We start from the raw sequence: 21518 nt of genomic DNA, 5'->3' as shown, positions 1-21518 counted from the left end.
CTCATGGGGCCTATAGGGATCCCCATAGGACTCCCAGAGCCCCATAGGGACCCTACAGAGAACCCCCAAAGCCCCATAGGGACCCCCCAACCCCCCCAGTGCCCTATAAGGACCCCCAGAGACCCCCATAGGAACCCCCAAAACCCCATAGAGACTCCATAGGCCCCATAGGGACCCCCCAGAGCCCCACAGACCCTATAGGGACCCTCAGAGCCCCATAAAGACCCTATGAGGGCGCCTATAGGCCCTATAGAGACCCCCCCCAAAGCCCCATAGAAACCCCCAGACCCTTATAGGCCCTATAGGGACCCCTCAACCCCCCCCCAGAGCCCCATAGGGCCCCCATAGACCCTATAGGACCCCCCCCAGGCCCCCCAGGCCCCGCCCCCTTCCCGCCGTGCCTTGCGCCCCGCTGCCCCCCGCGCGCCCCACGGGGCCCGCAGCAGCCGCCGCGCCGCCATGGGCGCCGCCATCTCGGCTCCCGCCCACCTCAGGCGGCGCAGCCAATGGGAAGGGAGAGTGACCGTGATTGGCAGGCGGCGGGGAGAGGGGCGGGCCCGCGTCGCGCGCATACGCAGCGCGCTGCGATCCCCCCGCCCTTTCCAACCGAGCCAGCAGCGGATTGGCTGGCGCTCCGCGTTCATTTGCATGCGCGCCGCCGATTGGCTGCTCGCTCCGCTCTTAAACGCGCCCCGCCCCCAGCCCTCGTAGTTGGCCCCGGAACCCGCCCGAGGCCTCACCGCCCGCAGCGCCCAGCGCGGGCCCAGTCGCAACCGGGAACCCCCCCGGGACCCCCTGGGACTCCCCCGGGACCCTCCCGGGACCCCCAAGCTATGGACGTGCTGCGGTGAGCGCGGGGAGCGGGCCAGTGGGAGCGGTGGGGGAGGGCGTGGGCAGCGCCATCTTGGTTTTGAGGCGAGATGGGCGCCGCCATGTTGGGTGGGGCCGTAGGATTGGGTGGGGGCCGCCATCTTGGGTGGGAGGCGTTAGGTTGAAGGAGGCCGCCATTTTGAGTGGGAGGCGCCATGTTGATGGCGGCACCCTGCTAGAGGCGGCCATCTTGAAGGCGTGGCTTGTCTCTCGCCCCGCCCCCTTCAGGACGGTGGCCCGCAGGGCCTGGCCCGCCCCGGCCCCGCCCCCGCGGCCATTTTGGGTGTGCGACCACCGCCGGGGGCGGCCCCGGGGTGTGCTGGCGGCCGGCCTGGAGGAGCTGCGGGGGCAGGTGAGGGACACAACCGCCCCCGGGACCCCTAACTGCCCCTGGAGACCCCCTAATTGTCCCCGGGGACCCCTTAATTACCCCCACGGTCCTTAATTACCCCCAAGACCCCCAGTAATTGCCCCCCAGACCCCAATAATTGCCCCCCAGGGGTACTAATTGCCCCCTTGGAAGCCCCGTAATTGCCCCCAAGATCCACCATAATTGCCCCCAGGACCCATAATTGCCCCCCAAACCCCTAATTGCCTCCAATATTCCTTGTAATTACCCTCAAGAGCCGCAATTGCCCCCCGGGATCCCCTCAAGATCCCTATCTGCCCCCCATAATTGCCCCAAAGACGCCCAATTGCCCCCCAACAGCCCATAATTGCTCCTCCAGACTATCAATTGCCCCCTTGGGACATCCCATAATTGCCCCCAAGACCCGCAATTGCCCCAAAACTTCCCCTAATTACTCTCAAGACCCATAATTGCTCCCTTCGGACCCCCTAAATTGCCCCCCAAGAGCTGTAATTGCCCCCGTGGGACCCCCCCCTAATTACCCCCAAGACCCATAATTGCCACTTGAGACCCCATAAAACTGCCCCCCAAACCTATAATTACCCCCAAGACCTGTAATTACCCCTTGGGAGCCTCCTAGTTGCCCCCAAAACCTGGAATTACTCCCCACGGCCCCCTATAATTACTCCGAAGACCCACAATGTCCCTTTGAGACCCCATAAAATTACCCCCAAAGCCCATAATTACCCCCCAGGACCCAAAATTGCCCCTTGGGAGCCCCCGATTGCCCCCAAATCACGCTCAGACCCTGTAACTGACCCTACAACCCAACAAAATCACCACAGAATTACCCCCCATGAACCCAGAACTGCCCCCAAGACCCGCAATTGCCCCTGGGACCCTATAAAAGTACCCCCAGGACCCAAAACTGCCTCTTGGGAGCCCACTAATTGTCCCCAGGCTCCCCCAAATTGCATTCAGGCCCAATAATTGACCCCACAACCCAACAAAATCACCCCATAACTGCCCCCACGACCCCGTAATTGCCCCCAAGACCTGCAATCGCCCCTTGGGAGCCCCCCTAATTGCCCCCAAATCAAATTTAGGTCCCATAATTAACCCCACAACCCAACCAAGTGACCCCATAACACCCCATAACTGCTCCTCGCAACCCCATAACTGCCCCATTGACCCCATAACCGTCCCCCTGACCCCTTAACCACCCCCTGGGGCAGGCAGCGGAGGCGCTGGGCCTGCCCCTGCCAGTGGAGCTGGTGCTGGCGGAGGATGGCACGGCCGTGGACACCGAGGGCTTCTTCGGGGCGCTGCCGCCCCACACCCCCCTCATGGCTTTGGGGCCGGGCCAGCGCTGGGAGCCCCCGAAGGTGAGCCCCAAAACCCCAAAACCTCCCCTCACCCCGCTCAGCGCCCCTTAAATCTCCGTTTTTCTCCCAAAAATTACAGGCGGTGACGTTCGGGGGGCAGTGGGACCCCCCCGGGGCGCGGGGCGGGGACGAGGTGGCGCGGGTGACGGTGGCGCTGGCGCGCGCCGGGCCCCGGGACCTGGTGGGGCGGCTGCGGGTGACGGCGGCCGTGCGGGGGCTGCGCTGTGACGTGGCGGGGCTGGGCCCCGAGCGCCTGCTGAGGTGGGTCCCCGATAACCCCCTAAGATCTTCTCCTGCCCCATAGAAAGCCCATTGGTTATGGGGTTGGCCCCGTTGACCCTTCTCCCCGTTGAGGTCCCAACGGGGGATGAGAAGGTTTTGCCCCATAAAAGGGTTTTTTGGGGCGTTGGGTCAACGTCAACTCTTTGGGGTCTTCTCCTGCCCCATAGAATGCCCCATTGGTTGTGGGGTCAATTCCATTGACTGCTCCCCGCATGGAGATCCCAACGGGGCACAAAAAGGTTTGACCCCACAGCACCTTTGCCTATTCCCTTGGGTCAATGTTTACCCCATGCGGTCAACATTGACCCCATAACATCTCTTCCTGCCCCACGGAAAACCCCACAACTTGTGGGGCTGCCCCACGGACCCCTCTCCCCACAGTGGGGTCACTCTCTCCCTATGGGGTCTCACTGCTCCTCCCCATCGCTCCCTGCCCCACAAGTCCTACAGTCCCTTTCCTACCCCATAGGGCGCTCCAGCCCCACAGCGGGGGGCTCCTGCCCCATAGCGCGGCGCCGTGGGGCAGCTCCGAGCCCCCCCCTCACCCCTCCCCCCCCCCAGGGAGCTGCTGCGGCTGCTGGCGGCCACGACGCGCGCCGTGGGGCAGAGCCTGCTCAACCTCTCGGCCCTCCTGCGCCGCCTCCTGGACAGCGCACCCCAAAGGGGCGGGGCCTATGAGCATTAGGCCCCGCCCCATTTCCCACAACCCCGCCCCTGACTTATAGCCCCGCCCCCTTCCCCATAACCTGCCAATAAAGAGCTGTGATGTGGTTTGGAAGGCTCATGGGGGGACACAAAATGGCCGCCGAAGGGTGGGGGTGTGTTTGGGAGGAGCCAACGGGCCCGGCCCCACCCCTGGTTGTGAAAATAAAGTGAAAATGTGAAGAAATTGGTTAATTTATAAAAATACAGATAGAAAAGAAAAAACAGAGCAGACAAGACTTGGTTATGCGGTACCAGAGCGTCGCCTATAGGGATCCTCTCTAGTGGTCAGTTCTCCAGCAGCTCTATGGTTTGGTGGTCCTCCAACAACTCTATGGCCACTGGTCCTCCAGGAGCTCTGTGGCTGCTGGTCCTCCAGGCTGCTCTATGGTTGGTAGTCCTCTAGCAACTCTATGGTTGTAGCACAGAAAGGTGACACTCTACTCCTCAGTCCTCCAACATCTCAGTGGTACAAGCCACGCCCAAGCTTTGGAGACGCTCTACTCAGTCCTCCACCACCTCTATGATCTCCATACCAAGCAGAGGGACCTTCTATCCACCCATGGCCGCTCTCTATGGTCTCACCTTCGTACTCATGCTCCTCCAAGCTCCGCCCCCGACGCCTCTCTACCCCTGGCAGCGGGAACTCGCTGGCTCTCAGTCCTCCAGCCGCCACTGCCGGGGCCGGCGCAGGAGGAGGCGCAGCCGCCGCTCGACGCCGCGCCCGTGGGGGTCCCGCAGCAGCGCCGGGCGCTGGGGGGCTGCAGGGGGGGGGTGTTAGCGGGGCCGTTTGGGGGCGCTGGGGGGCGGGGGGAGGGTGCTGAGCACCCAGGGGTGCTCACCCAGCTCAGCGGCGATGGCGGCGCGGGCGCGGGGCGAGGAGGAGGCCAAGATGGCGTCGAGGACGCGGCTGCCGTTGCGGTGGCAGGCGAGCGACAGGAAGTGGCCCTGGAAAACCCATCCGTTATCCCCGATAAACCACTGCCAAACAGGAAGTGACATCGTGGGGGGGGGGGATATAAAGCCCCTCAAGATGGCTGCCGGTACCTTGAGCTTGCGCAGAAGGCGGCGGCGGGCGCGGGGGGGCACGGAGGGGGAGGCGAGGAGCGCGTCCCACACGTGGCTGCCGGGGGGGCTGAGCGCCAGCGCCGCCAGGGCCGTGGAGGGCAGCGCCGCCAGGGCCCCCAGCACCGGGCCCGGGTCCCCGAAGTGCAGCAGGTGCTGGAGGAGCAGCGAGCCCGGCAGCGTCACGGCGCCTGGGGTGGGCTGCGGGGAGAGAAAGGGGTACTGGGAAACACTGGGAGGAAGTGGGAAGGGTTTTGGAGGGACTGGGAAGGGACTTTGGGGGACTGGGAAGGGATTTGGAGGGGACTGGGAGGCACTGGGAGGGATTTGGAGGGGACTGCGAGGGGTTTGGGAGGCACTGGGGTATACTGGGATGCACTGGGATATGGTGGGAGGCGGTTGGGGGGCACTGGGAAGCACTGGGAAGGGTTTAGAGAGGACTTGGAAGGGACCGGGAGGCATCGGGAGGGAGTTACAGAGGATTGGAGGCACTGAGAGGGACTGGGAAGGGTTGGGATCAACCCAGGGGACATGGAGCAGCCAGGAAACCCCGCCCCCCATCGTAGCCCCGCTCCTCACCTCAGGCCCCGCCCCCTGCTCCTTGTCCCCGCCCCCCCAGGGCCGCAGGGCAGCCAGCGGCCCCACGCAGCCCTGGCGGCGCTCGGGCGGCTCCCAGCAGTCGAAAGCCTATTGGGCGAGACCAAAAAGGGGCGGCGCTTAGCCGAGTGGGCGGGGAGATGGGCGGGGCCTCGGGCGAAAGGGGCGGGGCTTACCTCAAGCACACGGCGCAGGGCCTGGGGCTGCAGCGGGGGGTGGCGGCGGCAGGCGCCCGTCAGCGCCGTCAGCACCCCGGGGTGCCCCCGCGCCAGGGGCTGCTGCAGGGCGGGGCCCAGCTCCTCCAGCACTGCCCCCACCTGGGGGCGGAGCCAGCATTAGTCACGCCCACTCGGCACACAAGCCCCACCCACTAGTGGGCGGAGCCACACATATCCCTCGCTCCCTCTTGGTGCGCCCCGGTTTAAGCCCCGCCTACCACGTCGCAGGGGGCGTGGTCCAGCAGGCGCTGCAGGCCGTGATTGGCCAGCCGGTGGTTGGCCACGCCCACGAGGTGGCCCTGGAGGTGCTCCCGGAAGAGATCCCGCAGCCGCTGGGGCCCGGCCGCTGCCAGCACCGCCTCCACCAGGCGCCCGCGCTGCGCGTCCTGCAGCGCTGCCACCAGGGGGCTGCAGCCAATCAGAGAAAGGCAGTTAGAACCCCTGGCCAATCAGGAACGGGCAGCCGAGACCCCCGGCCAACGAGAAACGGGGAGCCGGAACCCTTGGCCAACGAGAAACCGGCAGTTAGAACCCCCAACCAATCAAAAAAAGGTAGCCAGGAGCCCCAGCCAATCAAGAACAAGCAATTAGAACTCCTAGCCAATCAAAAATAGGCAACTGGAACCCCCAGCCAATCAGAAATAAGCAGCCAAAACCCCCGACCAATCAAAAACAAACAGCCAGGATTTTCAACCAATCAAAAACAACCACCCAGAATCCCTGGCCAATCAGAAACAAACAGCCGGAACCCCAAAACCAATCAAAAACAGGCCCGCAAGCCCCACCCCCCAGCACTAACCAATGGGAGCTCACCTCTCCCCGGGGGCGTGTCCCGGCAGGGCCAGGTAGCCAATGAGGGCGTCGCAGAGGCGGGTGCAGGCGGGCGATTGGCTGTGGCGCAGCGCCTCCAGCGCCCCCTGCAGGCAGAGGCTGGCACAGGGCGGGGACACCAGGGCTGGGGGCAATTGGGGGGGCAATTAGTGGGGGCGGGGGGCAATTAGAGGATGGGGGGTAATTGGGGGGGGGGGTTGGGGGTAATTAAGGGGGTCAGGGGCGAATTGGGGGGGTTTGGAGGGTAATTAGGGGGGCCAGGGGGCAATTACCCCGGTATTTGCCCCCCCCCTCCCCCACTCACAGGGCAGATTCTCCTCGAAGACCTCCGCCAATTGCCCCAGGAGGAGGGGGAAGGAGGGGGGAAGCTCCGCCCCCTTTGGTTTAGGCTCCATCCCCTTGGCTGCTGGCTCCGCCCCCTTCGGTTTAGGCTCCGCCCCCCTGTGGGGTGGGTGAGGGGGTCCTGAGGGAGCAAAGAGCAGTGAGAGCACGGCACCTTCCCCCCTTAATTCCTCCTTCCCTTAATTAATTTCCCTTCCCATTAACTTATTCTTCCCTTAATTAACTTTAATTCTCCTTAATTGCTCCCTGAAACCCCCCCAAATTCCCCCCAAACTCCCCAATAATCCCCTAACTCCCCCCTAAAAGCCCCCAATAACCCCCTAACTCCCCCCAAAAGCCCCCAATAATCCCTTAAAACCCTCAATATTCCCCTAAAGACCCCAAAAAACACAATAATCCCCTAAATTCCCCTAAACCCCTCCCAAGAGCTCCCAATAATGCCCTAAACCCCCCCAAATGCCCCCAATAATCCCCTAAACACCCCCCTATAGTCCCCTAAAGCTCCCAATAATCCCCTGAAGACCCCCAAAAGCCCCCAATATTCGCCTAAAACCCCCCCAAAACCCCCAATAATCCCCTAAATGCCCCCAAAAGCCCCCCAATAATCCCCTAACCCCCCCCAAGCCCCCCCAATATTCCCCTAACTTCCCCCTAAAAGCCTCCGATACCCCCTAAACACCCCCCAATAATCCCTTAACCACCCCCCCCCCAAAAACGCCCCCCCAAAAGCCCCAATCCTCCCCAAAAAGCCCCAATCCCCCCTCACCTGCCCCCTGGATGCCCGCCAGCGCCCTGAGCAGCGCCCTGAGCACGAAGCTGCCGTTGGGGTGCCGGGCGAACGCCACCGCCTCGCCCCGCACCGCCGCCGCCTGCCGCCCCACGGCGTCCTCTAGCCGCCCCATAGCGTCCCCCGGCGGCCCCACAACCTCCGGGACCCGCTGCAGGGCGGCCTCGAGCACCCGAGCCCCCAGCGGGTGCCCCGCGGGCCCCCCCAGGCCCCCCACCAAGGGGCTCAGCACCCGGCTCAGCACCGCCGCGGGTGCCCGGGGCAGCAGCGCCTCCAGCACTCGCGAGCCGCTGGGGTCCAGGGCGACCCCCGGGCCCGCCGCCACCGCCTCCGCCAGGACATTTGTGGCAAAAAGATCTGAAAAAAAGAGAAAAAAGAACGTTAAACATTCAATTACTATCTTAAATATCTTTACTTCAATCCGTTAGTGATCTAAAGTTTCTTTATTTGCCCCCAAATGGCTCCCTAGTGAGGCAAAGTCCTGTAAAAATACCTTCAAACCCCATTAAGAATCCCAAATTTCTCTATTTTGCCCCTAAATGAGTCTCTAAGAAAGCAAAAACCTCGAAATAACCCCCGTAAATAATTTTCAGTTCTTTAAACTTCCGCATAAAATGACCTAAATCCACCCAAAATAACCTCAATGAACCACTGTTTCCCTACAGTGTCCCCAAACGTCCTTAAAAAGTCCCAAATTCCTTCAGGAAACCCTGAAGGTCCTTAAAAATGAATTTGTTTCTACCTAAAATGCTTCGTGGAGACCCCAAATCTCCTCAGGGAAGGCTTAAGGAACCCAAATCCCCTCATGGAGCCCCCAAAAGAGCCTCAACCCCCCTATAACCTTCTTTAATCGCCCCCAAACGCTCTTTAATCCCCTAAAACCCTATTTAATCTCCTGAATTCCCTCATGGAACCCCCAACTCCTCTCAGAGGAGCCTCGTCCCCCCTCAAATCCCCTCATGAATCCCTCAAAAAGTGCCTCAACCCCCTAAAACCCTCTTCAACCCCCCAAATCCCCTCACAACCCCCTCAAATAAGCCTTAACCCCCCCCAAAAAAAATCCCCTTTAACCCCTTGATCCCCTCACAAAACCCCCAACTCCCCTCAGGAAGCCCCCCCCCCCCCCCCAGCCCCAAACCCCCCGTCCCGCAGCCCTCAGCGCCCCCCACCCGCTTTTACCGAGCTCCTCCGGGCTCAGCCCCTCCTGCAGCGTCTCCAGAGCCCGTCGGAAATAAGCGGCGACGTCGCCCTCCAGCACCGGGGCCGCCCGGCCCCGCCGCACCCCCATGGCGCCCACCGGCCGCAGCGGCGGAGAGAGGAGGAGGAGGCAGAAAATGGCGCCCGCCGCGCCGCCCGCTGAGGGAGGGACAAAATGGCCGCCGCCGCCGGTCGCCGCCATCTTGGTTGTACCGTGGCGGCCGCCATCTCGGGGGTGGCTTCCCCACAGTGCCCCGCGGCTCCGCCCCGCCCGGTTCCGCCTCCTTCCCGGCGTGCCCCGCGCCCGCCGCCGCTCCGGCCCGGCCCCGGCGCCTCTCGCTGCTCCCCGCCGCTATGGTGAGTCCGGCCCACAATGCCCCGCGGCCCCCAGTGCCTCCCAGTACATCCCAGTAGCCCCCCCAGTTCTTCCCAGTAGCTTCCCAGTAGGTCCCGGTGCCCTCCGGTCCCTCCCAGTAGCTTCCAGTAACCGTCCAGTATGCCCCAGTTCATCCCAGTCCCATCCCAGTGCCCTCCCAGTACATCCCAGTATCCTCCCAGTCATTTTCTAGTACCTCCCAGTGGCCTCCCAGTCCACCCCAGTCACCTCCCAGTGGCCTCCCAGCCCATCCCAGTTTGTCCCAGTTGCCTCCCAGTATGTCCTAGTCCCTCCCAGTCACCTCCAAGTCCCATGCCAGTTTCTCCCAGTCCATCCCAGTGCCTCCCAGTTGCCTCCCAGCCCCTCCCAGTTCCTCCCAGTCCCCTCCCAGTGTTCTCTGATCCCTCCCAGTAACCCTCCAGTATATCCCATACCCATCCCAGTGCTCTCCCAGTATATCCCAGTCCCCTCCCAGTACATCCCAGTGCCTCCCAGTCCATCCCATTCTATTCCAGACCCATCCCAGTGCCCTCCCAGCATATCCCAGTTCCTCCCAGTCCCCTCCCAGTCCATCTGATTCTATTCCAGTCCCCTCCCAGTACCTCTCAGCCCCTCCCAGTACCCCCCAGTATATCCCAGTATCCCCCAGTCCCCTCCCAGTTGCCCCCCAGTATCCCCCAGTCCCCTCCCAGTACCCCCCCAGCCGCTTCCCCGCTCCCCCCGCCCGCCCCCAATCCCAGCATGCCCCGCAGCACGGCCGCCTCAAGCTCCGCCCCCCGGACGCCGCGCGCCGCCGGCAGCGCGAGGAGAAGCTGCGGCGCTACCGCGTCGCCATGGCGACGCTGATTGACAAGGTAACCACGCCCCCTCCGCCCCAACCCCGCCCACCTCCCGGTTTGGCCCCGCCCACTGAGCCGCGGCTGGCCTATGGCGCAGCGGGGGCGGGGCGAGCTGGACGCGGAAGTGGTGGAGCTGACGGGGGCGGTGCTGGCGGCCAATCCCGACGTGGGCACGTGCTGGAACCTGCGGCGTCGCGCGCTGGAGCTGCTGGGCGGCGATTGGTGGATGGCGGCGCGGGGGGCGGGGCCTCGCGGGAGCGGGGCGGGGTTTTGGGAGTGGGAGGGGGGAGCGGGGAGGGAGGGGGGAGGAGGGAGGAGGGGGTTGAGGGGACTGGGAGGGACTGGGGGGAACTGGGAGGGACTGGGAGGGGGTGGGGGGGACTGGGGACACTGGGGGGAGAATGGGAGGGGATCTGGGGGGAAGTGGGAGGGGGTATGGGGGGGATTTGGGGGATGCTGGGGTATACTGGGAGGGGATTTGGAGGCGTTTGAGGGAACTGGGATATACTGGGAGGCACTGGGAAGGGACTTGGGGGGGATATGGGGGGACTGGGAGATACTGGGAGGGAACTGGGGGACACTGGGAGGAGACTGGGGGACACTCAAGGCCATTTATGGGTGTGTGCTGAATTGTATTGGTTTATATGGGTTTATACTGGCTTGTACTGGTTTTTAGTGGGTTTTAGTGGTTTGTAGTGGTTCATACTGGTTCATACTGGTTTGTACTGGTGCGCAGGGTGCCGGGCGAGCTGGCCTTCGTTGGGGGCTGCCTGGGGGTGAACCCCAAGTCCTACGGGGCCTGGCACCACCGGCGCTGGGTGCTGCGGCACGCGCCCCCTGACCCTGCCGCCCAGCGCGCCTTCTGCGCCCGCCTGCTGGACGCCGACCCCCGCAACTGTGAGACTGGGAGCACTGGGAGGCACTGGGGGGCACTGGGGGGCACTGGAGGGCCGCTAGGAGGGGCTCCAAGTTTTTTTGGGGGGGGGTTGGGGCTGAAAAAGGGGATTTTAGGAGAGTTTTTGGTGGTAGGGGGTTACTGGTTTGGACTGGGAGGGGTGGGGGGTGGTACTGGGGAGCACTGGGAGGGCGGGTTGGGGGTCCTGAACCATACTGGGAGGGATTTGGGGTCTTTAAAGTCATACTGGTGTGTACCGGAAGGAGTTTTAGGCCTCTAAAACCATACTGGTTTATATTGGGAAGGCTTTAAGGTGATACTGGGAGGGCGTTCAGGCCTCTAAGCCCATACTGGGTGATACTGGGGTGTACTGGGAGGAGTTTTAGGGTGCCTAAGCCACAGTGGGTGATACTGGGGCATACTGGGAAAGTATTTTGGGTGTGCCAAACCGTACTGGGAGGAGTTTTAGACCTCAAAAGCCATACTGGGATGTACTGCGAGAATATTTTGGGTGTCTGGGGTGATACTGGGAGGAGTTTGAGGGTTCTGAAGCCATACTGGGTGATACTGGGATGTGCTGGGAGGAGTTTTTGGTTTCTAAAGTCATACCGGGTGATAGTGGGAGGAGCTTTAGGTCTCTAATACCATACTGGGATGTATTGGGAGAATGTTTTGTGTCTCTGCAACCTTACTGGGGGGCCTTTTAGGGCTTCTAAAACCATACTGGGTTGTCCTGGGGCATACTGGGAGGACCTTTAGATCTCTAAATCCATACTGGGAGAACGTTTTAGGTGTCCTGGGGCATACTGGGATGATTTTTAAGCCTCTACAACCTTACTGCGAGGAATTTTAGTGTTTCTAGACCCATACTGGGATGTACTGGGACATATTGGGAGAATCTGTAGATCTCTAAAGCCATACTGGGTTATACTGGGATGAGTTTTGGTCCTCTACAACCATGCTTGGAGGCCGTTTGGGCCTCTATAACTGTACTGGGAGGACTTTTAGGGGCTTTAAAACCATACTGGGATGTACTGGGACATACTAGGACTGTCTAGCTTTCTAAAGCCATGCTGGGCTATACTGGGACAACATTTTGGGTCTCTACAGTGTTACTGGGAGGAATTCTGGGTCTCTAGATCCTTACTGGGATACCGTTTGGGCCTCTATAACCATACTGGGAGGACTTTTAGAGCCTCTACAACAGTACTGGGAGACCTTTTAGGGCCTTTAAAGCTGTACTGGGTTGTACGGGGACATACTAGGAGATTGTTTAGGTCTCTAAAACCATACTGGGTTGTACTGGGAGGCCGTTTTGGGAATCTTGGGCTATACTGGGAGGGTTTTTGGGCCTCTACAGCCTTACTGGGAGGACTTTTGGGCCTCTACAACTGTACTGGGACGCTTTCTAGGCCCTCTAAAGCTGTATTGGGTTGTACTGGGACATACTGGGAGAACTTGTGGGGGTATATAACATACAGGGATATACTGGGAGAACGTTTTGGGCTTCCACAGCCTTACTGGGAAGACTTTTGGCCTCTACACCTATATTTGGAGGCCGTTTTTGACCTCTACAACCCTACTGGGAGACCTTTTAGGGCCTCTAGACCCGTACTGGGCCGTACTGGGAGCCCTGACGGCCGTCCCTCCGCAGTCCACGCGTGGGAGCACCGCCGGGCGGAGGCCGGGGGCGAGGCGGAGGCCGAGCTGGCCTTCACGGCGGAGCTGCTGGCCCGCGACTTCTCCAACTTCTCCGCCTGGCACCACCGGGGCCGGCTCCTGGCCGCCGGCCCGCTGCCCCCGGCCCGCCTCCGCCAAGGTTCGTAGCACCTTTTCGGGGTGAAAACCCCCCGAATTTGGGTCTTCGTTGCCTGAAATTTGGCGTTTTTGCCCCAAAACCAGAGCTGGAGCTGGTGCAGAACGCCGTCTTCACCGACCCGCAGGACCAGAGCGCCTGGGTCTACCTGCGCTGCCTGCTGGCCCGCGGTAGGGGCGGGGCCAAAAGTGGGGCGGGCCCACACGTAGGCCCCGCCCACTTTGTGACCACACCCTGTTTGCCCCCGCCCCCTTTATTTAGCCACGCCCCCGCCCCGCCTCCTGAGCCTCCACGCCGACCTGGAGAACGGCACGCTGGCCGTCGCCTTCTCCCGCCCCGTCATGGTGAGGCCACGCCCCTTTCAATAAGCCACGCCCCCTCAATAAACCACACTGCCCAATAAGCCACGCCCTCCTCGAATAAACCACGCCCCCCCAGGTCGCCCCCGGGTCCCTGGAGGCCGCCCTGGAGGACCAGCCCCTCCCCGGGCCCTGGCGCCCTGCCGATGGCCGCCCCCGCCCCAGCTGCTTCTGGGTAGGTGTGATGTCACCGGGGGGTGGGGCTAAGGGAAAAGTGGGCGGGGTTAACAAAAAGTGGGCGGGGTTAAAGCCGGGAGGTTCTGTCTCCATTTAATGCCTTCCCCCCCAGCTCTGCAGCCTGCCCCCCGGCCTGGCCACGCCCCCTGCCCACCTCCACGTCGCCTGGCAACAAGGCCCCGCCCACTGCGAGGTGATGCTCCGCCCAGGTAGGAGGCCACGCCCACTTTTAAGCCCCGCCCCCGGTGTATAAGTGCGTGGCTCCGCCCCCTTTAACCCATCCTCATCCCCCAGGGGAAACTGAGGCGTGGTGGCAGGAGCCAATCGCGGCCCGGGAGCTGATCTGGTAAGCCACGCCCCCTTTTTCCTTAAGCCACGCCCCTTTCCAGCAAGCCACGCCCCTTCCAATAAATCACGTCCCTTACAATAACCCACGCCCCTTTACCACCTATGGCACAGCCCCTTTAAGCTTCCTCTGGGTTGCCACGCCCCTTTCAGCCACCAGGCCACGCCCCTTAGTTAAGCCCCGCCTCCTGCGATAAACCACACCCCCCTGTAATAAGCCACGCCCCCTTTTCCATTCACCCCATGCTCCCCAGCTGTCAGGGGCATTAACTGAGGCCCCGCCCCCCTTGGGTTAGGCCCCGCCCCCTTGGGTTAGGCCCCGCCCCCTGGTCGAGGCCACTCCCCCTGACCCGTGGCCCCACCCCCAGGCCGGAAGTGGGCGTGTCCGACCCCGCGGTGCTCTCGGAGCTGGCCCAGGCGTGCCGGGAGCTGCTGGAGCTGGAGCCACGCAGCCGGGGTAAGCCCCGCCCCCAACCCTTTTAAGCCCCGCCCCTTAATATAACCACGCCCACCACGCTGACCACGCCCACCCGCAGGCTGCCTCCTGACCCTGGCGCTGCTGCTGGGCGCCCTGGACCCGCGGGCGCACCGCGACGAGCTGCGGCAGTGCTTGCGTGCCCTGCAGGTAGGGGGCGGTGTCTCCCACAAAGGGGGCGTGGCCTCTAGGGAAAAGGGGGCGTGGCCTCACGGTGCCCCGCCCCCTTTTCCGGGACAGGAGGCAGACCCGCTGCGGCGCGGCTTCGTGGCGGACGTGGCCTCGCGGGCGGAGGTGGCACTGGAGGTGCTGCGGGAGGGGGCGGAGCCTGGGGAGCTCCGCCTCCAGGATAAGGTAGGGGCGGGGCTTAGGGCTTGGGGGCGGGGCTTGGGGCTTGGAAGCTCCGCCCCCCAGCACCATGCCCTGCCGTGACCTTACCCCAAGTGTGGGGTGGCCACGCCCCCCTGTTGGGTATGGCCACGCCCTCTAGGGGTATGGCCACACCCCAATGGTTTGGCCACGCCCCCCAATGGTTTGGCCACGCCCCCAGGCGCTGACGTCACTGCCCCTGCTGGAGCACGCAGCCCTCGCCACCCACCTGGAGCTGGCCCGGAACGAGCTGGGGGCGCTGCCCCCGGGGCTGGGGGGGCTGCGGCGGCTGCAGGTGGGGCCACGTGACCTGTCACGTGACTTTTGGGGGGGGCGGGTCACATGGTGGTGGGGTCACGTGACTCTTTTTTTGTCCCCCCCGTGTTCAGGTGCTGGACGTGTCCCATAACAAGGTGCAGACCCTGCGGGGGCTTCCACCCCTCCCGCGCCTGGAGGAGCTGCGATTGGACGGCAACCGTATCCTGGGGGCGGGGCTTAGCACGAGGGGGCGGGGCTTGGCGTGGTGGGCGGGGCTTGGGCTAAGGGCGGGGCTTCATTGGGGTGGGCCTTAATGGATACATGGGGGTAAAGGGTGGGGGTGGGGCTTATGGGAAGGGGAGGGGCTTAAAGAATTGGGCGTGGTCTTTGTGGGAGGAGCTTAGCAGAAGGAGAGCCTATAGTAAAGGTGGGTGTGGTCTATGGAGGGGGGTGGGGCTTAAAGGGTGGGCGTGGCCTAGTGGGGAGTGGCACTCGGGTATGTATGAATGGGACCTGGTGGGTGGGGCTTGTTGCAAGGGGCGGGGCCTCTCTGTGCCACACCCTCCTTGACTCCACCCCCCTCAGCTATAAGCCACGCCTCCGACCTGGCCCCATTGGCTGCCTGCCCCCGCCTGGCTCGCCTGCGATTGGCCGGGACGCCGCTGGCCGCCGCCCCCGAGGCTGCCGCCCAGCTGGACAAGCTCCTCCCCCACGTGGCTGTCGCCCTCGCCTGATTGGACGGCTCCGTTTGCTCCGTCCCCTTTGTCTGGACCTGGCTCCACCTCCCTTGGGCTCTTAAAGGGGCAGGCGCCCCAATAAAGTGACATCACGGGGACGTGGCTCATGGCCCCGCCCAGGCACCAGCTCTTCCCAGCCCTGCCCAGTTCCTCCCAGTTCCTCCCAGTTGCTTCACCACCAGCCTGGTTGCACCACCGCAGGGCGGGGGGGGGCCCACGCGGCCGCCGGACCTGTTCGGCCACCCCTGCCAAATAGTGAGCCGTGCCCGGGCCTGCCAAAAAGGGAGCCCGCCTTGCCGTGCCCTGCAGCCCTTCCCTTGCCAAATAGCGCTGCCGCCCTGCCGAATTGTGAGCCGCCCGGCCCCTCCCAACAGCCGCCCTCCGGCTAAATAGTGCGCCGCCCCTGCCAAATAGCGAGCTACCACGCCCCTTGCGAAATCCTGAGCCTGTGGATGTGCCCTGTGGTTGCCCTGCCACATAGTGAGCCGCCTGCCACAAAGGGAGTCATTGTGTTGCACCATTCTGCATCCCTGCCAGATAGTGAGCTCATGCTAAATAGAGAGCCGGTAGCTCATCCCATAGTACGTCCCTTGCCAAATAGTGAGCAAGAGCACACAGGTGAGCCCTGCCAAATAGGGAGCCATTGCCCCATCCCATAGGGACCCCCTGCCAAATAAGGAGCCGTTGGCCTACCCCATAGCGAGCGATCTGCCAAATACAGAGCCATTGGTTTTCGCATAAGGACCCCTGCCAAAAAGGGAGCCATTGCCCTACCCCGTAGTGTCCCCCTGCCAAATAAGGAGTCCTTAGTTTTCCCATAAAGACCGGCTGCCAAATAAGGAGCCACTCACATCTTCTATGGTGTCCCCCTGCCAAATGCAGAGCTATAGGTTTTCCCATAGGGACCCTTGCCAAATAGGGAGCTCTTGAGCCGTCCCATAGCGTTCCCCTTGCCACATAGTGAACCAACACACCTCCCGTAGCGACCCCTGCCAAATAGGGAGCCATTGCCCTACCCCATAGCGTAGCCCCTGCCAGATAGTACGCCGCCACATAGTGAGCCACGGCCCCACCCCATAGGCGCCCCTCTTGCCACATAGTGACCGCCCGGCCCCACAAGTGTGGGGCAATCGGGGGCGGGACCTGCGGTGGCCACGCCCCTTCCTCCCCGGGGCCACGCCCCTTTTCTTAGAGCCACCGGCACCAGTGGGAGAGGGGCACTGGGAGCACTGGGAGCTGCTGGGAGGTACTGGGGCAGCGGGAGGGGGTAACTGGGCAAACTGGTAGCACTGGGAGGGGGTTACTGGGCAAACTGGGAGAAGTTAGGCTTACTGGGAGCACTGGGAGGGGGTTATTGGGGTTACTGGGAGTACTGGGAGGGGGTTACTGGGCAAACTGGGAGAAGTTAGGCTTACTGGGAGCACTGGGAAGGAGTTACTGGGTAAACTGGGAGAAGTTAGGCTTACTGGGGGGGGTTACTGGGCAAACTGGGAGCACTGGGAAGGGCTTACTGGGCAAACTGGGAGAAGTTAGGCTTACTGGGAGCACTGGGAGGGGGTTACTGGGCAAACTGGGAGCACTGGGAAGGGCTTACTGGGCAAACTGGGAGAAGTTAGGATTACTGGGAGGACTGGGAGGGGGTTACTGGGCAAACTGGGAGCGCTGGGAAGGGCTTACTGGGCAAACTGGGAGAAGTTAGGCTTACTGGGAGGACTGTGAGAAGGTTACTGGGCAAACTGGGGGCAGTTAGGCTTACTAGGAGGGGGTTATTGGGGTTACTGGGAGGACTGGGAGGGGGTTACTGGGCAAACTGGGGGCAGGCTTACTGGGAGGGGGTTATTGGGGTTACTGAGAGCACTGGGAGGGGGTTACTGGGCAAACTGGGAGCACTGGGAGGGAGTAGCAGGGCTGCTGGGAGGACCCAGGGGGGATACTGGGAGGACTGGTGGTTACTGGGAGCAGTGGGAGAGAGTTATTGGGCAAACTGGGAGCACTGGGAGGGGTCAGGAGGGTTACTGGGAGGACCCAGAGGGGCTTACTGGGAGAGGCTGCTGGGCAAACTGGGAGCACTGGGAGGGGTCAAAGAGTTACTGGGAGATGGGGGGGGTTACTGGGAGGGCTCCGAGAGTCTTACTGGGAGGGATACTGGGAGCGCTGGGAGGGATACTGGGAGCACTGGGAGGGATACTGGGAGCACTGGGGTTACTGGGAGCACTGGGAGGGGCTGACTGGAAGCACTGGGGCAAGTGGGAGCACCGGGAGGGGGCTGCTGGGAGCCTGAGCAGAGGGCTACTGGGAGCACTGGTGGGCACTGGGAGCACTGGTGGGCACCGGGAGCACTGGGAGGGGGCGGCGGGCGGACTGGGGGAACTGGTCGGGCCGCGGCGGGGGAGGAGGCGGGGGGGGAGCGGCTCGGGCAGGCCCAGACCAGCGTCCCCGCGGCACTGGGAGGGACTGGGAGCACTGGGAGGGGCTGCCAGGCCCTACTGGGGGGACTGGGATATACTGGGGGGGGACTGGGGGGACTTGGGGGGGTTACTGGGGCATACTGGGGGGAAATGGGCCATACCAGGGGGGTTACTGGGGGGAACTGGGCTATACTGGGAGTACTGGGGAGGTTACTGGGCCATACTGGGGGCACTGGGCTGTGCTGGACAGTAATGAGGGGGTTACTGGGCTAAACTGGGGTGAACTGGGGACACTGGGCCATACTGGGAAGGGTTTGAAGGCCTCCGTGGGCCATTGTGGGAGGTGTTACTGGTGCATGGTGGTCCTTACTGGTTCCTGGGGGTCCATACTGGTTCCTACTGGTCCTTATTGGTCCATACTGGTTTCTAGTAGACTGTACTGGTCCATAGTGCTCTTACTGGTTATACTGGGAAGGGCTTAGGGGCCTTAAGGGGCCATTCTGGGAGGTCCATACTGGTTCCTGGGGGTCCATACTGGTTCCTGGGGGTCCTTACTGTTTCCTACTGGTCCTTACTGGTCCATACTGGTTTCTAGTAGACTGTACTGGTCCATAATGCTCCTACTGGTTATACTGGGAGAGGTTTATAGGCCTTAATGGGCCATTCTGGGAGGTTCCAACTGGTCTGTGGTGATCCATACTGGTTCCTGGAGGTTCCTTCTGGTTCATGGGGGTCCATACTGGTTCCTGGGGGTTCCTAGTGGTCCTTACTGGTCCATACTGGTTCCTAATGGACTATACTGGTCCAAAATGCTCTTACTGGTTATACTGAGAAGGGCTTGGAGGCCTTAATGGGCCATTCTGGGAGGTCCCTACTGGTCCGTGGAGGTCCCTACTGGTTCCTGGAATTCCATACTGGTTCCTGAGGGTTCCTACTGGTCTTTACTGGTCCTTACTGGTTTCTAACGGACTGTACTGGTCCATAATGCTCTTACTGGTTATACTGGGAAGGGTTTGTAGGCCTTAATGGGCCGTTCTGGGAGAACCATACTGGTTCCTGGGGGTCCCTACTGTTTCGTGGAGGTCCCTACCAGTCCGTACTGGTCCTTACTGGTCCATACTGGTTTCTAGTAGACCCTACCAGTCCATAACGCTCTTACTGGTTATACTGGGAAGGGTTTCTAGGCCTTAATGGGCCATTGTGAGAGGTTCCTACTGGTTTCTGGGGATCCATACTTGTTTGTGGAGGTCCGTACTGGTTTCTGGGGGTCCCTACTGGTTCATACTGGTTCTTATTGGTCCATACTGGTTTCTAATGGACTCTCCTGGTCCAGAACGCTCTTACTGGTTATACTGGGAAGGGCTTGGGGGCCTTAATGGGCCATTGTGGGAGGTTCCTACCGGTTCCTGGGGGTCCATACTTGTTTGTGGAGGTCCATACTGGTTCCTACTGGTCCATACTCATTTTTAATGGACTGTACTGGTCCAAAACACTCTTACTGGTTATACTGGGAAGGGCTTGGGGGCCTTAATGGGCCACCGTGGGAGGTCCATAGCGGTTCCTGGGGGTCTATACCGGTTCCTGGAGGTCCGTACCGGTCCGTACTGGTCCTTACTGGTCCGTACTGGTCCTTACTGATCCGTACTGGTGCCCGCAGGCCATGCCGGACGCCGACCCCCGCCTGGACCCAGGCCGCTGGGCGGCCGCCAGCTTCCGGCCGCGGGGGGTGCCCCCCACCCCCGCCCCCCGCCCCCGCCGGGGCTTCTGGCGCCGCCTCGGGGGGTGCTGCGGGTGCTGCGGGTGCTGCCGGCGCGGCAATGAGGACTGGGAGCCCCCCCCCGGGGAGGTGCCGGGGCGGCGGCCCCCCCAGCCGATACGGCCAGGTGGGTTTCGGGCCGAGAAACGGCGCTTTTCGGCAAAAAAATGACCAAAAAAAGGCGGTTTCGAGGCTCCCCGTGGGGAAGGAGTGGCAGTTTCGGGTCCCCCCTCAGAAGAAATTTGGGGGTTTTGCCCCCCCCCCCCCGTTTGGTGTCCTGGGGGGGGTTCCTCGTGCTGTACCCCTCCCCTTCTTCCACCCTGCCACATTTGGGGGCGAAAAAATGCCATTTTGGGGCTGTTTCCAGGCTCTTTTCGCAAAGACATTTTCAAGGCCCCCCCCCCAGTGCCACTTTTAGGGGTTTCTTGCCCCCCCCGCAAGGGAAATTTAAAGGTTTTGGGGTCCCCCCTCTTAGCACCCCTCCCCTGCCCCCGCCCCGTATTCCCCAGTCGCCATTTTAGGCCAAAATCACTATTTTGGGGGACATTTGGGGCTATTTTGGGGCAAAAAGGCAGCGTCAAGGACCCCCAGAAGGCCCTTTTAGGGTTTTTACACCCCCTAAAGGGGAATTTAAGGGGTTAAAGCCCCCCCTCCCTTTAACACCACTCCTCAACATGTCTCAGCGCCCCCATTTTGGGGTAAAAAACACCCTTTTTGGGTCCGTTCCTGGGCTGTTTGGTAGGAAAAGTGCTGCGCGGTGAGGAAATGATGGTTTCAAGGCCCCCCCCGAGGGGGGTGGATTTTGGGGTGTTTTGGGGGGTTCCTGGGGTCGGATTCGCTCGGGGTTTTCACCGCCCGGCCCCCCCCAGGCCTATTGGCCCCCCGGGGCCTGGTGGTGGGCTCGGCGGCCAATCGGGTGGCCCACCACACCTCCGAGTTCGCCTGCCCCCACCTGGTGGTGCGCCGGGGGCAGCCCTTCGACCTCCGCATCCTCCTGCCCCGGCCCTTCGACCCCGAGGACGACAGCCTCTGCGTGGAGCTCACCCTCGGTCAGGGGGGGTGTGGGGGGCGAGGGGAGGCCGTGGGGGGCGAGGGGAGGCCGGGGAAGGGCAAAGGGGGAAAGGGGAAGGGCAAGGGGGGAAGGGGAAGGGAGGCCGGGGAAGGGGAAGGGAGGCCGGGGAGGGCGAGGGGAGGATGGGGAAGGGCAAAGGGGAAAAGGGGAAGAGCAGGGGAGGCCGGGGGGGGGAGGGGATACCGGGGAGGCCAGGGAAGGGGAGGGGAGGCCAGGGAGGGCAAGGGGAGGCCAGGGAAGGGAGGCCGGGGAAGGGGAGGGGAGGCCCAGGAAGGTCAATTAAGGGTTGAGGATTAATTGGGGGTGTGGTGACATCACGCAAGCTGTGATGACATCACCCAGGAGGGGCGATGATGTCACTGAGGCCGCCACCGCGCCCCTTGTTTGGGGTGGACTCGGCCCCGCGCCCCTGCGGCGGGGCGCGATGACGTCACCCAGGGGCATGGCGACCTCGCCTGCCCTGGTGGTGACATCACACCAGGGTGATGACATCACACCGGGGCTGATGACGTCACGGCGGGCTGGTGATGTCACCCGGCAGGCCCCAACCCGCAGGTGGCCAAGGGCACCCACGTCCTCATCCCGCTGGGCGAGACCTCGGCCACCGGCTGGACGGCGGAGGAGGAGGAGCTGGAGGAGGGGGCGGAGCGTCCCGGAGGCCCCGCCCTCCGCCTCTGCGTCACGTCCCCGCCCGACGCTCCCATTGGCCGCTACCGCCTCAGCGTCAAGACCCGCACGGGGGTCGGGGAGTACGCCGCCCCCTTCGAGGACGCCAACGACATCATCCTCCTCTTCAACCCCTGGTGCCCTGGTGAGTCGGAAGCGTTTTGGAGCAAAAAACAACACATTTGGGCAGTCTGGGGGCTCCTTGCGGTGAGATTCGGCGGTTTCGGGGCTCCCCCGTGGGTTATTTGGTGGTTTCGGGGCTCTCTGGGTTGAGATACGGTAGTTTCGGGGCTCCCCAGAGGTTTTTTGGCAGTTTTGGGGCTCCCTAGAGGAATATTCAGCGGT

General features: G+C 62.6%; 4 protein-coding genes across 7 annotated transcripts; 3 read left to right on the top strand and 1 right to left on the bottom strand.

The window, feature by feature from the left end:
* Positions 1-724: 724 nt before the first annotated feature.
* On the top strand, positions 725-3657 carry CIDEB (cell death inducing DFFA like effector b). Its single transcript, XM_040543645.1, has 5 exons — positions 725-847; positions 1099-1222; positions 2455-2604; positions 2684-2865; positions 3448-3657. Exons 1-5 carry the CDS (start codon positions 834-836, stop codon positions 3569-3571), a joined length of 594 nt encoding a protein of 197 aa, XP_040399579.1. The 5' UTR covers positions 725-833; the 3' UTR covers positions 3572-3657.
* A 110-nt stretch (positions 3658-3767) lies between these two features.
* Positions 3768-8959, bottom strand: NOP9 (NOP9 nucleolar protein). Of its 4 annotated transcripts, XR_005815938.1 has the most exons (12): positions 8608-8959; positions 7408-7785; positions 6736-6762; positions 6604-6693; positions 6282-6423; positions 5687-5876; positions 5427-5567; positions 5233-5340; positions 4636-4854; positions 4431-4536; positions 4174-4349; positions 3768-3999 (listed from the first exon to the last, which is right to left on the bottom strand). XR_005815938.1 is itself a non-coding variant. In XM_040543635.1 (10 exons), exons 1-10 carry the CDS (start codon positions 8825-8827, stop codon positions 4246-4248), a joined length of 1767 nt encoding a protein of 588 aa, XP_040399569.1. In that variant the 5' UTR covers positions 8828-8959; the 3' UTR covers positions 3768-4245. The 4 variants fall into 4 exon arrangements, 1 of the variants encoding a protein (XP_040399569.1); XR_005815937.1 differs by having other exon boundaries at positions 6604-6762; XM_040543635.1 differs by having other exon boundaries at positions 3768-4349; positions 6604-6762.
* Positions 8928-15397, top strand: RABGGTA (Rab geranylgeranyltransferase subunit alpha). Its single transcript, XM_040543636.1, has 16 exons — positions 8928-8982; positions 9754-9855; positions 9938-10062; positions 10577-10737; positions 12390-12554; positions 12638-12721; positions 12813-12895; positions 12990-13085; positions 13200-13296; positions 13382-13433; positions 13801-13889; positions 13969-14057; positions 14148-14261; positions 14458-14571; positions 14666-14753; positions 15120-15397. Exons 1-16 carry the CDS (start codon positions 8980-8982, stop codon positions 15266-15268), a joined length of 1611 nt encoding a protein of 536 aa, XP_040399570.1. The 5' UTR covers positions 8928-8979; the 3' UTR covers positions 15269-15397.
* Positions 15398-16447: 1050 nt separating this feature from the next.
* On the top strand, positions 16448-21380 carry LOC121063266 (protein-glutamine gamma-glutamyltransferase K-like; the record flags this gene model as incomplete). The annotated part of the gene is made up of 4 exons (XM_040543631.1): positions 16448-16517; positions 19337-19562; positions 20305-20484; positions 21049-21380. Coding segments are annotated over exons 2-4 (735 nt in total), but the record flags the coding sequence as incomplete, so codon positions are not given.
* Between the last annotated feature and the right edge of the window lie 138 nt (positions 21381-21518).

Source organism: Cygnus olor, unplaced genomic scaffold, assembly GCF_009769625.2.
Source record: "Cygnus olor isolate bCygOlo1 unplaced genomic scaffold, bCygOlo1.pri.v2 scaffold_141_ctg1, whole genome shotgun sequence".
NCBI lineage: Eukaryota > Metazoa > Chordata > Aves > Anseriformes > Anatidae > Cygnus > Cygnus olor.
Note: the sequence above shows the minus strand (reverse complement) of the source record. Positions and strands in the feature narration are given on the sequence as shown.